Source organism: Triticum aestivum, chromosome 6A, assembly GCF_018294505.1.
Source record: "Triticum aestivum cultivar Chinese Spring chromosome 6A, IWGSC CS RefSeq v2.1, whole genome shotgun sequence".
Classification (NCBI taxonomy): domain Eukaryota; kingdom Viridiplantae; phylum Streptophyta; class Magnoliopsida; order Poales; family Poaceae; genus Triticum; species Triticum aestivum.
In genome coordinates, this window is record NC_057809.1 from 186,162,338 (window position 1) to 186,178,046 (window position 15,709).

Below are 15,709 nucleotides of genomic sequence, written 5' to 3' on the forward strand. Positions count from 1 at the left end.
TGGTGGGACCGCGGGAGGAAGAAGATAAACGATGGTTCTAAGAATCAGATTGCTAATTAGTACCGCAAGAAGCAATAAATTTGAATGAATGTGATTATATGCACTGATCGTTCTAAGAGTCAGATTGCTAATTAGTTCCGCAAGAAGCAATAAATTTGAATGGATATGATTAGAGACAGACGTGATTCAGGACCATGATTCAGCTGAACCTATGTTCTATGTCGTACGATTTAACATCCTACTACATATGAATCTGTGACATGTATGTTAACTGCATTTTTTAATCGGCCATGCATGAATCCTCGTGAACAGTGTTTAGAAATCAAGGGTATCAAGCGTAGGTTTGGCCGAAGCCGAACCATGGTTCAGTAAAATATTTTTAGACGTGGACGGGCATGGAGGGGAGGTTGGTGGTGCTTATGCAGGAGCCGAGCTTGAAGATGCTGAGAAACGAGGACACTGGCGACGGCGGCGTAACCAGCGGGAGCCCTTCCCGGAGGCAGTGATCGTACTTCTCCAGGACGGACACGACGTAGCTGAACTCAGGCCGCCTGGCCGGGTTGGCGGCCCAGCACATCTTGATGAGGTTGTTGAACGCCGGCGGGCACGTCGGCGACAACGGCGGCCGAGCGTTCTTCTCGCAGGCGGCGTAGGCGGCCTGGACGGGGGTCATGCCCTGGAACGGCACCAGACAGGTGGTGAGCTCCCACAGCACGATGCCGAAGCTGTACACATCCACCTTGCGGGTGCACGGCTTGTCACGGACCATCTCGGGCGCCATCCACCTGTACGTGCCCATGTTGGTACCCTTCCCTTCGCCGCCGCCGCCACCGCCTCCGGCTCCCGCTCCGACGCCGGCGCGTGAGCTGTGCGCCTCTAGGCATGAGGTGCCGAAGTCGGCGACCTTAACGCGCATCTCGTCGTTGAGCAGCAGGTTGTGCGACTTGAGGTCGCGGTGGATGACGCCCTGCGCGTGGAGGTACTCCATGCCGCGGGCGACGTCGAGCGCGAGGCGGAGCACGGTCTCCGGCGAGAGCGAGTAGGGGTCCTTGTTGTGGAGGTACATGCGGAGCGTGCCCTGCGACATGTACTCGGTGATGATGCAGTACACGGGCGGCCGCTTGCACGCGGCGACGAACTGCACGACGTTGGGGTGGCGGAGCCGCGAGAGGAAGGTCACCTCCGAGTTGAACTGGTCTTCCAGCGCGCGCCGCCGGTCCTCGTCGCGCTCCGGGAGGCGCACCATCTTGACGGCCACCGCGCGCTGTCGGTAGATGCCGCGGTAGATGCGGCTGTTGGACCCCGACGCGAACTTGTTCCCGAGGAAGAGCTGCGACAGGTCCGCCATCCACTCCTCCGCCGCCGACGAGCTCGCCTGCTGCTGGTCCGCGCCGCCTCCCGCGTCAAGCAGCATCGACCACGAGTCGAGGCTGTTCCACCTCTTATTCTCCATCGCTCCCTCCATCTCCGAGTACGACGACTCGTACGGAATCAACGGCGGCGGCACTGGCGCTGCCGGTTGCCGACGCGCCCGGAAGCAGGAAGCCATTGATCAGTGGAGCGACCAAGAGCTGACGATCCAAGCAAGGAGAGCCGGTGCGTATGGCTGGCCGCCGCGGGCGCGTGAGGCGACGATTTATGGAGATACGACCCGCCAAAACGAATCAACTTGCTTCCGCCGATGAGCCATTGCACGCACGGATGCTTCGCCTCGTCCTCGTGGGACGTACGTACTCTAGCTGAGGAGGAGATGTACGCATGGCTCCTGATTACTGTTTCGTGATCTTGATTTGTGCTCTGCCTCTGCCCAGGGAGTCATGGGTTGTTCATGGCGACATGGATGCATCGACAGACAAGACGGTGGATTATTCGGGAGATTTAGTCGTCGCTTTCGCGGCGACGGAGATCGATGCGGTCACGATTAAAGAGGGGGCGATTCAAGGATGTCTCGTGATGAATCTAGCTGATGGATCCAGGAAGTTAAGTCTGCCCAGCTATGCCCGCCTTCAAACGAATCAACTTGCTGCCAGTACTCATTAGCAAGGACATGCATCACAGGTTAAAGTTTCAGGAGGAAAGCTAACTTCTGCACAGGGGAAGTTTGAGATGGAGTTTTTTTTTAACCAACGACTGCAAGATTCCGTGAGAAGTTAGGTTGGATTTTGTTGAGAAGTTAGGTTGGATTTTACAAGTGAACGTTTTAGCGACAAAAATATTAGTAAAATATTCGCCATGCCAAACTGTGAAATAACAAGAAGAGCCGTGCTATACACACAGACAAAATTCAGACGACTCATGCACGATAAACTAAATCCAGCCGGCCATGCATGCATACATCGGGACATCTGCCGCTGGATTTTCATGTCGTGCATACATCGGCCACAAGGATAGTGCATGAATCAGTTTCGTAACAAGAATCCAATTAAACAGATAAGATATGCATAATCTAATTAGACGACCATAAGTCTAAAAAGCGTCTCCTCCCCCTTCTTTTTCTTCTTCATAACTTAACTTAGATAGCTGACCACACATGCCATGTGGTGTCTAAAAAACGTCTTACATTAATCACGACTATTTTTCACACAATTTTGCTTCAAACTTTGTTCAACCAGAATGCTGTTTTAAATCAACACCGATCGCGAGATAAATACCCTCGCTTAGCCAGTTTTAAGGAAAGTTGGTAGACACTGACCCGTTCATATTAGCTCACCAAATGCGTCATTTCTTCCAAGTAGGACTGTTCATCCACTCTTTTGCTTTTCCGCTTTTCTTCTCAGTGCAGCCATGCTTACAGTCTTCTTTTGCATGGTTGCATCTCCAGGAGCTTTTAATTTTTATTTTTTTGAAACAAGGCCAAAGATTTGCTAATCATTAATTAAGGAGAGGAGCCTAAATGAATTATTCTCGTGGCATTATATTACTCAAATGCTTAGCCCCGCAATGATCCAAAGAGACACTTCATCTTTGATACTCCGCATAGCGATCCCCACAGGCGCCGTCTTGTTCCTAAATATACGTCCTTCCAAATTTCTTATTCAGCAAAGAAGACGGTGCTTTCGTGGGTTGAGCATTGTTAGTGAGGATCCAACCCCACCAAGATTTGACTGTGTCAAACCGGTGCCAAAGAACGGTTGAAATATGAAGATCAAGTCAGGAGAACGGCTCGTTCCAAACATGTGTGGAGCACCGGCACTTGAACAGAAGGTGAGCTGCAGATTCTTGTACTTGGTTGCACAATGGGCATCGGTCGTAGTTGGCCATCCTTGGTGCTGGAGTCCATCGTCCGTCCATATCATGTTTTGAGTGACTAGCCAATCTAAGAATTTGCACTTCGGGGCGGGGGAGGGGCAAGCCAGCCATACCATGGTTTGTAAGCTGGATCGGGTTAGCCTAGTAAACGGGGCCATGTAGGCAGACTTAGCAGAATAGTTTCCATTCTTGATGAGCTTCCACATGATGGTATCCTTGACACCCAGTTGGACGATAAAGTTCGCAAGTTTCTCCAGAGAGCCGTGAACTTTTGGATGTGCTCAGGCGTGAGGCCTCTTTGGGTGTCTATCTGAGTTATCCAATGTCCATCCCTCAAAGCTATGGCAAGAGACCCTCTTTTTTGTGGGATATCTCAAAAATCTTAGGTGCAATGTCTTTGGGTCTGAGACCCACAAACCAAGAGGACTTCCAAAATTTTGACTTAGTTCCATCATCGGCCGTCACCTTAGTGGTTGTCATGAGGAGGTCACAATCCTCATCAGTGCAAGGCGTCCCCAAACCATAGCACGCCCTTGGTAGATCACCCCAGTCGAGCCAAAGCCATCGCAGATGGAGAGAAGTGGAAAACTTCCCAAGATTCGAAATGCCAAGACCTCCATATTCCTTTGGTTTGGAAACTTGTTCCTAGTTGACTTCGCACTTGCCACCAGTCACCTTGTTGGTCCTGCCCAAAGATAGGCACGCCTCAACCTATCAATATTTTGAGGCACCTCTACACTTGGATTCCGAAAGCCACTAGATCAATAATTGATTCTGACAGGGCCCTTGCCGAGTTTGTCAAGTATTATAAGAGATCAGATGACTAGTGAAAGAGAAACTCAACAAGCAACAAAAGAGGATTTCGGGTACCATGTCAAAACTATGGTGTAGTAGGTTACATTTCATCTCAAATGCTCGGCCCTTGTGTCGATCCGACAGGTGATTCGGGGGCGGCTAGGGTTTCCCCCTCCGCCGCCACCTCTCCCATCCTCTCCTCCCTTACCGACACTCGAGATGGATGTCGGCTGATGGTCTGCAAGTGCATAGGGCTATGTAGCAATTTCAGGATAAGTAAGGTTTGTAGATCCCATAGGGAGCGAATAGGATGGCACCACAATCCCCGCAGCTGCTTTGTCACTATCACAACCATGCTCACACCCAGACTGGAATTTGGAAATACTTCAGTTAAATAGGTTGCTAGGGAAGGGTAAAAAGAGAATTAAACTAAAGAGAACGGAAAATAAATACTAAACTAAACAAATAAAATAAACTATGAAAGGTATGTGATATTTTGAATGAGGTTGCTGGCATCTAGGTGCGACCTCATTCTGTACATGAACATAATGGAGTTAAGCTTTATGACTATGCCATGTAGTGGCTAAGTCAGTACCTGCATTGTAGGATACGATAATCTACGGATGGTGGGCGGTCCCTGGCATAATGTTATCCCTCAAAACGCGGTGTATTGAGATAACTCATTCATCCTACTCTTGTCAAATTCCTACGACAGCTAACGTAAAGATATTAAGGTCCTCATGGTCTCGAGGACCGGACGAAGGCACTAAGTTCTATGGACAACCATGCTCCTAGAACAATTGTGTTCCCTTAAGATGTCTGCACCTGTCACGTCGCAGGTCTATCAGTTTCCACAACATTCTATCAACTTCATGTGTAGCCTAAGAGTTGAACGTCTCCAACTACACGAATGGATTGAACCTCTCGAGTCACTAAATTACTGCATAGGTAAATAAGCAACACACATAAATAGACTAAACATATCAAACAACCACTTACTGATCGACCGACCCATAGCCAACAATTACTCAAATAACATCACTTAAAGAGGGGTTCAAGAGTTATTACAGCCCATCACGGAGACCGTGATGGGGGAGGAAGAAGGGGTGATGATGGTGGTGATGGAGGCGGCACGGCGGATGATGATGATGGTGGCGCGACGGTGGCCCATGGATGCGTCCCACCGGTGGCGACTCCCTTCTGGTCTCCCTTTTGCTTGCCCCAATAGAGTTCTTGATGTTGACAGTGGCTGGACATGGAGATGAATGATGAATGAGATGTGATGGAGGCGGCTAGGGTTGAAGGTGAATATATAATAGCTCTCCCAATGCCTCCTCCCTTGATGTGGCATCTCCCCTTTGATCCAAGTGCTCTAGATGAGCCCAATCCTCTCCCAAAACATCCCTTGAAGACCAAGGAAGTCATAGGTGTAAATAGGGATGAAATCCACGAAGAATCCCGTCATGAGAGGCAACTTTCGGTGATGTCTGGACATGTAGTTGGCTCAATGGAACATGATATAACTTGATATACGGAGATAATGTGCAACAAATGAGCTCTAAAGATGTGTAAAATATGGAGCCATCATCAGGCAAGCTTGCATAGGCGCTTGTGATTGCGGTGAAGAGGATCTCGACACTCCACCCTCTCGTTCAAGAGCCGGTGTGGTAGCGAGGCTGCCTACTAGAGCTGGCGTGGCAGGTGACGCTCACGGGTGATCAAGCTAGCCAGTGCACTCAACCATGTGGCTCATGAGCTATCAGAGGGTGGCGGTCGCGATGCGGAACCCCACCTTTGTGCCATATCTGGAGTGGAAGCCCCGCTCCATTTCCACTAGTATGGTAGCTAGTGGACCTAGCTCGTCGGCTCCGGGGCAGTCTTGGGATCCAGGAAAACACTGGTCCATTCACTGACCCAACATCGGAGACACCAAATGGTGGTTTCTTTCCTCTTTGGAGGCGCCATCGAGGGCCTTCCTCCCCCCCCTTGACCCCGAACTAGGGTGAAAGCCCAAAATATTGCTCAGATTGGGCGGCGGTGGCACCATGTGTGTGTGTGTGTCCTCTTTGGAGGTGCCGCCCGGGGAAATCTGGGTGCTTGAGAGAGTGGTTCTGTAGGCCATGGTTCTCGGTGACTTGGGGTTTCTGATATTGCTAGGGTGTCGAGGGGTGTTGGTTTTAGCGTTCTTCTTGTAGGTGTTCTATAGTGGTGGCCCTGGTTGCTCAGTTCCAGCTGTGTTGCATATTTGAGCCTGGTGGAGGGGGAAGGGCTCCCCTTCCTGGTGGCAGCGGCGTGGCGAAATTTGGGTGCACCTGGTCAATCCTTGGTGGTCGATTTTCCCTGTTCTCTTGAACTTTTTTACATCTTGGTTCCTTCTTGCCTCCTTGTTTAGCAATTCCTCCCGAAAACTTTACCACTACATTAGATTTTCCATGGGCAGTGGAGGTGCAGGCGGCTTGGTGTGTCTGGATTCAAGGTGGCCCCTTGGTGTCTGCTACGGGCATTCAGGCCGACATCCTTCTAGCTCTTGGGAGAGTCTATGCAATTCCATAGTGTGTTGCACTTTGAACCAAGGTGATGGCGTAGGGTCTCCTTTGGTGTTAGAGAAGGAAGGTGGTGTGGTGTTGTAGTCTCATGTTGCTTCCCGAATCAAGGTTGAACATGTAATTGTAGGTTGATCCTCACTCTGCTTCATCTGCCTAGATATCTTAGCTGCCAATGTGTTGAGGTAAGCGGCATGAGCTGGTTGTGCTATGTGTTTCCATTTCTTATAGTCAGACCCTGAGATTAAACGTGTGCAAATCTACCTGTAGTGGATCATACAGAAAGCCAAGATTCATGCTCGGGAAACAACGGTCATCTAGACTGCTTCACGAGCGCCCTATTGGAGAGAATGAAACATTCGGATTGTTTTCCACCACCAGGGATCACCTTGTCCCAAGTGGAGCCATCCCAAATGTCCCCTAACTCAATGTAACTGAGCCGGAGCGTGAACATGTACCCAACCTCAACCGGTAAATGAATACATGGGTGGATTAGCATCATATAGCTTGAACACTCAGTACACGAGCTGGTTCAATCTGTATTTCATCGTCCGGTAGCAAGTGCATAACCATGATTCTGAGACCCTACACACATGCATTTTATATTAATACACACATCATGCATGACATGCGTATGTGGAAACATCAGGTAACACAACATAAGTCTACATCTGAAAGCATCACTAGTACATAAGACACTACTGGTGGTGTGGCAAAAACCCTATTGGACGCGCGCAACCCCCACATCACCAATGTTGGGACATTGACAAATGTTACTAGTGGTGTGTAGCCCCCATGCAACAGTAACGTAAATACTAGTGGCTGTCTGACATGTGGCACACCGTCAGTAACATGAACACCGGTGATGTGACGCCACGTGGGACGTGATTAGTAACATAAAATACTAGTGGCGTTCCATTGTAGGTCCACGCCACTAACATAATTTTCAAGCATATAATTTTTTTGCCGCTTAAGCATTTCCCCAGTCAAATGGTTAATTTTTGCTTCCATGGCAACATTTTCAGACCTTTGGGTCAAAATGTTGCCACAACAGTAGAACTTAGCCAATTCCATGGCAGCAAAATGAGCATTATGGTTCATTTTGGCTTAAGTGTAATAGCATATGTAAGATGTCCAACAAGTACTAACATATTGCTACCTCTTGAGCATGCGTTGGTTTTCCCTTGAAGAGGAAAGGGTGATGCAGCAAAGCAGCGTAAGTATTTCCCTCAGTTTTTGAGAACCAAGGTATCAATCCAGTAGGAGACCATGCACGAATCACCTCATACCTACACAAACAAATAAGAACCTCGCAACCAACGCGATAAAGGGGTTGTCAATCCCTTCACGGCCACTTGCAAGAGTGGGATCTGATAGAGATAATGATAATAAGATAAATATTTTTGGTATTTTTATGATATAGATTGAAAGTAAAGATTGCAAAATAAAATAGATTGGAAACTTATATGATGGAGAATAGACCCGGGGCCATAGGTTTCACTAGTGGCTTCTCTCAAGATAGCATAAGTATTACGGTGGGTGAACAAATTACTGTCGACCAATTGATAGAAAAGCGAATAATTATGAGAATATCTAGGTATGATCATGTATATAGGCATCACGTCCGTGACAAGTAGACTGACTCCTATCTGCATCTACTACTATTACTCCACACATCAACCACTATCCAGCATGCATCTAGAGTATTAAGTTCATAAGAACAGAGTAACGCCTTAAGCAAGATGACATGATGTAGAGGGATAAACTCATGCAATGTGATATAAACCCCATCTTTTTATGCTCGATGGCAACAATACAATACGTGTCGTTTCCCTTTCTGTCATTGGGATCGAGCACCACAAGATTGAACCCAAAGCTAAGCACTTCTCCCATTACAAGAAAGATCAATCTAGTAGGCCAAACCAAACTGATAATTCGAGGAGACTTGCAAAGATAACCAGTCATACATAAAATAATTTAGAGAAGATTCAAATATTGTTCATAGATAATCTTGATCATAAACCCACAATTCATCGGATCTCGACAAACACATCGCAAAAAGAGTTACATCGAATAGATCTCCAAGAGAATCGAGGAGAACTTTGTATGGAGATCCAAAGAGAGAGAGAGAAGAAGCCATCAAGCTACTAGCTATGAACCCGAAGGTCTGAGGTAAACTACTCACACATCATCGGAGGGGCCATGGAGTTGATGTAGAGGCCCTCCGTGATCAATGCCCCCTCCGGTGGAGCTCCGGAAAAGGCCCCAAGATGGGATCTCTTGGGTACAGAAGGTTGCGGCGGTGGAAATAGGGTTTCGTGGTGGTCCTGGATGTTTGCGGGGTATATGAATATATATAGGAGGAATAAGTAGGTCGGTGGAGCAATGAGAGGCCCACGAGGGTGGAGGGCGCGCCCCCTGCCTCGTGGCCTCCTTGATTGTTTCTTGAGGTCCACTCCAAGTCCCCTGGATCACATTTGTTCCAAAAATCACGCTCCTGAAGGTTTCATTCCGTTTGGACTCCGTTTGATATTCCTTTTCTGCGAAACACTGAAATAGGCAAAAAAACAACAATTTGGGCTGGGCCTTCGGTTAATAGGTTAGTCCCAAAAATAATATAGAAGTGTAAAATAAAGCCCATTATCATCCAAAACAGATAATATAATAGCATGGAACAATAAAAAATTATAGATACGTTGGAGACGTATCACATTCATGACTATAGAAGCATATATAACAAGTTCAACAAAGTACTAACATAGCATGACTATATATTAGCATATAACAGGTTCAACAAAGTGCTATAGGATGACAACATAGTAGCACATAATAGGTTGCACAAAGCACTAACATAGCATGACCAATAACATATAACATAGTATGACTAGAGAGCATGCCAACTAATAAGAACTGAGACAAAGTTATGGTCATAGTCTCGAGAGTTAGAACATGAGGAGACAACTAGTTTGTAGTACACCATGATCTTGTCATCGTCATGGTGGAGGTAGAATGTGACCCTCTCCCTAGCTACTGATACATCTCCAACGTATCTATAATTTTGCTTGTTCCATGCTGTTATATTATCATTCTTGGATGTTTTACAATCATTTTATAGCAACTTTATATCATGTTTTGGGACTAACCTATTGACATAGTGCCCAGTGCTAGTTGCTATTTTTTGCTTGTTTTTTACTTCGCAGAAAATCAATACCAAACGGATTCCAAACGTAGCGGAACTTTTTGGAGAATTTTGCTAGACCAGAAGAACCTGTTGAGCCAAAGAAGTACCCGAGGGGGCTCCGAGGGGAGCACAACCCACCAGGGCACGCCTAGGGGGCCAGGCACGCCCAGGTGGGTCATGCCCACCTCGGTGGCCTCCCGCACCGCCTCTTTGCTCTATAAATACCCCAATATTCCAGAAACCCTAGGGGAGTCGACCAAAATCTATTCCCGCCGCCGCAAGTTCCAGAAACCATAGATCCAATCAAGACACCATCACGGAGGGGTTCATCATCCTCATTGGTGCCTCTCCGATGATGCGTGAGTAGTTCATTGTAGACCTATGGGTCCGTAGTTAGTAGCTAGATGGCATCCTCTCTCTCTCTCTCTTTTGATTCTCAATACAATGGTCTCTTAGAGATCTATTTGATGTAACTCTTTTTAGGTGTGTTTGTTGGGATCCGATGAACTTTGAGTTTATGATAGATTTATGTTTTTATCCATGAAAGTTATTTGAGTCTTTTGATCTCTTATATGCATGATTACTTATAGCCTCGTATTTCTTCTTTGAGTCTTTGGTTTAGTTAGGCAGACTAGATCGATTTTTCTTGCCATGGGAAGAGGTGCTTTGTGATGGGTTCAACCTTACGGTGCTTGATTCCAGTGACAGAAGGGGAAACTACACGTATGTATTGTTGCCATTAAGGATAACAAGATGGGGTATATTTCTACATAGATAGATCTTGTCTACATCATGTCATCGTTCTTATTTAATTACTCTGTTTCTCCATGAACTTAATACACTAGATGCATACTGGATAGCGGTCGATGTGTGGAGTAATAGTAGTAGATGCAGGCAGGAGTCGGTCTACTAATATTGGATGTGATGCCTATATAATGATCATTGCCTGGATATTGGCATGTTTATTTGAAGTTCTATCAGTTTCCCAACAGTAATTTGTTTACCCACTGTATGCTATTTTTCTCGAGAGAAGCCACTAGTGAAATCTACGGCTCCCGGGTCTCTTCTTTATTATATTTGCTTTTGAGATCTATTTTTATTCGCTTTTATTTTCATATCTATATTTCCAAAAACCCAAAAATACCTTGCTGCACTTTATTTTATTTTACATTTATTTAAGATCTATTTATCCAATCTATCATATTTTTATCCCATCAACTCGACAATTTCTGGCACCGTTACCCAAAAGGGATTAACAACCCCTTTAACACGTCGGGTTGCAAGTATTTGTTCTTTCTGTGCAGGTATTGTTTACGTGGTGTTGCGTGATTCTCCTACTAGTTCGATAACCTTCGTCTCATCACTGAGGAAAATACCTACCATCGTTGTGCTACATCATCCTTTCCTCTTTGGGGAAATACCAACGTAGTTCAAGCCGCAATCAAAAGGAATTTCTGGCGCTGTTGCCGGGGAGACATCATCAACATCTAGCAGGTTCCTAATCAAAAATATCATCTCCTTGCAATTACATTATTTGCCATTTGCCTCTCATTTTCATCTCCCCCACTTCACAAAAAATGCCATTTTATTCGCCCTCTTTTTTGTTTGTCGTTTTCTCGTCAGATATGTTTTTTGAGTGCAATCTTGTTGCGTAGTCACGATGACTCAATAGAACACCAAGTTGTGTGTTTTCTCCAATACCAAAAACAATGATTTTATTAGCACTCCGATTGCTCCTCTCATCACTAGTGCGGAGTCTTGTGATATTAATGCCGCTTTGTTGTATCTTGTTATGAAAGATCAATTTTCCGGTACTCCTAATGAGGATGCCGCATCCCATCTTAACACATTTGTGGAATCATGCGATATGCAAAAGAAAAAAGATGTGGACAATGATATTGTGAAGTTGAAATTATTCCCGTTTTCTTTGCGAGATCGTGCAAAAATTTGGTTTTCTTCTTTACCTCGCAATAGTATCGATTCTTGGGATAAGTGCAAAGATGCTTTTTTTACTAAATATTTTCCGCCCACAAATTTTTTTCCCTTAGGACATAAATCATGAATTTTAAACAACTTGAGCATGAACATGTTGCACAATCTTGGGAAAGAATGAAATTTATGCTAAGACATTGTCCTAGTCATGGTTTAAATCTTTGGATGATCATACAAATTTTTTATGCGGGATTGAATTTTGTTTCTAGAAATCTTTTAGATTCCGCCACGGGTGGTACTTTTATGGAAATTACTTCGGGTGAAGCTACTAAATTTCTTGATAATATTATTGCAAATTATTCACAATGGCATATCGAAAGGGCTCCTACTAGTAAAAAGGTTAATTCGGTAGAAGAAATAAATTCTTTGAGTGAAAAAGTTGATGCTCTTATGAAGTTGGTTACTAGTAAAAATGCTCCTATTCATATTAATGATGTGCCTTTGTCTACTTTGATTGAGCAAAATAGTGATGCCGTAGATGTGAATTTTGTTTAGCGAAACAATTTTAATAACAATACTTATAGAGGTAATTTTAATCCTAGACCTTTTCTGGGAAATTCCTCTAATAATTATGGTAATTCCTATGGAAATCCTCCTTATAATAATAATAGGAACACCTCTGATCTTGAGAATAATATTAAAGAATTTATCAATGCTCAAAAGAATTTTAATACTACGATAGAAGAAAAGTTGAGTAAGATTGATGATATGTCTAGAAGCATTGATAGAATTTCTGATGATGTAGAAAATCTCAAGATGAAATTTTTTGTGCCTAAGGTTTAGGAATCAATTAAAGCTTTATATGTTTTTATGGATGAAAGTAAGAAAAGAACCGCTATGCTTAGAGCTAAAAGAGAATTTTTAGAAAAAAAGTTTTCTAATGATTGCTTTCATAAAAATGATGAAGATCTTTAAAAGATTGGTGTTTGTTCTATTGATTCTTTGTTTAGTAAAATTAAAATTGTTGAAAAATGGACTAAAGAAGAGTCAAGTTTAGTTACAAGGCGTCCCAATAATTTGGAGGGTGAAAATGTTGTTGAGAAAATTGATAAAAGTGGGTTTGGAGAGGTCAAAACTTTAACTAGTGATTTGCCCACTCTTTTGGATTACAAAGAATTTAATTATGATAGTTTCTCTTTGATTGATTGCATTTCCTTGTTGCAATCCATGATTAATTCACCCCATGCTTATGAAAAAGATAAAGCTTTTACTAAACATATCTTTGATGCTATGATGAAAGCTTTGGAAGAAAAGTTGGAATCAGCGATTTTAATTCCTAGAAAATTACACGATGAATGGGAATCTACTATCAAATTCAAGATTAGAAATTATGAGTGTTTTGCTTTATGTGACTTGGGTGATAGTGTTTCTACAATTCCGAAATCTTTACGTGATGTGCTTGGTCTTACCGATATTGAAGAATGTTCTTTAAATTTGCACTTAGAAGATTCTACTATTAAAAAGCCTATGGGAAGAATTAATGATGTTCTCATTCTTTCAAATAGGAATTATGTGCCCATAGATTTTATTGTTCTTGATATTGATTGCAATCCGTCTTGTCCTATTATACTTGGTAGACCATTTTTACGCACTATGAGTGCCGTGATTGATACGAAAGAAGGCAATATTAAATTTCAATTTACACTAAGGAAGGGTATGGAACACTTCCCTAGAACAATAATTAAGCTACCATACGAATCAATCATGAGGGCATCTTATGGATCTAGACATAAAGATGACAATACTTAGATCTTTGCATTATGCCTAGCTAGGGGCATGAAATGATAGTGCTTGTTGGGAGGCAACCCAATGAATACAATTTATTTTTGTCTTTTTCTTTATGTTATTGAGTGTTTGCACAATTATGCTACTGTTATGATTGTGTTTTTTATGTTTTAATTAGTGTTTGTGCCAAGCAAAGCCTTTGGGATCATGTTGGGTGAGAGTTGATTTGATCTTGTTGAAAAACAGAAACTTTTGCGTCAAGAAAAATAATTTTCATTTTTAAAAGGGCACAATAAAATCCTAATTCTTGTACACAAGATTGATATACAAATGTCCCACGTTTTCCTAATTTTTCAGAATTGTTGGAGTTACATAAGTATCAAAAGTTTTCAGATTACTACAGACTGTTCTGTTTTTGACAGATTCTGTTTTCTTTGTGTTGTGTGCTTATTTCGATGAATCTATGATTTGTATTGGAGGGTATAGGCTAAGCAAAGTTGAAATACAGTAGATACAATGCAAAAATAAAATATGAATGGGTTTGCAACAATACTTATAGTAGTGATTTGCTTTGTTATACTGACGGATCTCACGAAGGTTTTGTTGAGTTTTGTGTGACTGAAGTTTTCAAGTTTTGGGTGAGATCACGATGGATGAAGGAATAAGGAGTAGGAAGAGATAATCTTGGGGATGCCCATGGAATCCCAAGCCATTATCTAAAGGAGAAGCAAGCAACTAAGCTTGCGGATGCCCTAGTGGCATCCCCTCTTTCTTCTAACGACCATCAATATTTTACTTGGAGCTATATTTTTATTTGTCACATATCATGTGTTTTGCTTGGAGCGTCTTGTATGATATGAGTCTTTTCTTGTTTTTCTTTCTATTTTAAGTCATCTATCCTTGCTGGACACACCTATTTGAGAGAACCAAAATTATGCTATGATTTGTTAGAATTGCTCTCTATGCTTCACCTAAATCTTTTTGAGCTATGTTATTTCTCTAGTGCTTCACTTATATCTTTTTGAGCACGGCGTGCTTTCTTATTTTTTAAAGTGCTCTCATCCTTCACTTATATTTATTTGAGATTTAGTAATTTTTTTAGAGAAATTCTCTCATGCTTCACTTAAATTATTTTGAGAGAAGAATTTTTTTTATGCTCATGTTCTTCACTTAGATTTGTTTGAGCTATCAAAAGCAACATATGATATTAGTCCCAAAGTGATAGATATTCAAGAGGGATATAATAAAAACTTTCATGAAGATCATTGGACAAAAAAACTTGATTCCTTGTAATAGTTTTGTGATATGATGATATAATATGTGAGTCATGTTGATGAGTAATTATGCTTTAATAAGAATATTGGTGTTAAGGTTTGTCATTCCCTATGCAAGCATGAAAGTCAATAGTTATGTAGTGAAATGATATCGTACTTGTGGTGCATTATTCGGTGTTAGTTATGCTTAATGCTCGCTTATGAGATTTTTCGTTTCTTGGTTGGATGCTTCTCAATCTTTTGCTAACCTTCATTTGCACTAAGTATGATCACTACTTATGCATCCAAAATCCTTAAACCCAGTTTTGCCACATGAGTCCACTATACCTACCTATATGCAGTATTCTTTTGCCGTTCTAGGCAAATTTGTATGTGCCATCTCTAATTTTCAAAATAAAATTCTCTTTTGTGTGCTCGTACCGCTCATGAAACGGTAGGGGGTGGCTGATATGTTTCCATGCTAGATGTGTTATTCTCAAGATGAGTGCTTATTCACTTTTCATTGCATGAGAGTACATCAAAGGTATTAGGGATGCCCAATCCTAAAATGAAAAATGAATTTACTTTATGTTGTCAAATAATAAATTCCTTGGAAAGTGTTGGTATGGATGGCACCCGTGGATTCGGTTAGCCGTGGAATGTGAAAGTATGGTGGAAAAAGGAACACACTTTATTTTCTGTTTGGGAACCGCCTATGATATATCTGGCATGGAAAGTATTGGTAACTACTCAAGCATTTTCGTTGACAGGAAAAGCATGCCACCCAAAATGTTTTTATCTCTATCTTTTTCTCTTTCAGCTCTGGCACCTCTACAAATCCCTACTTCCTTCTGAGAAGGGCCTTTATTTTACTTTATGCAATTTTTTTATTTGAGTCTCCATCTTCTTTTATAAAGCACGAACTAAGGGGCACTATGATCGTACTTGAGCATTGTGTGGAGCTAATATGC

At 42.9% G+C, this 15,709-nt stretch overlaps 1 protein-coding gene across 1 annotated transcript; it reads right to left on the bottom strand.

The window, feature by feature from the left end:
- Window positions 1-239: 239 nt before the first annotated feature.
- On the bottom strand, window positions 240-2,052 carry LOC123130538 (serine/threonine/tyrosine-protein kinase HT1). Its single transcript, XM_044550413.1, has one exon. It carries the CDS (start codon window positions 1,547-1,549, stop codon window positions 380-382), a length of 1,170 nt encoding a protein of 389 aa, XP_044406348.1. The 5' UTR covers window positions 1,550-2,052; the 3' UTR covers window positions 240-379.
- Window positions 2,053-15,709: the final 13,657 nt, after the last annotated feature.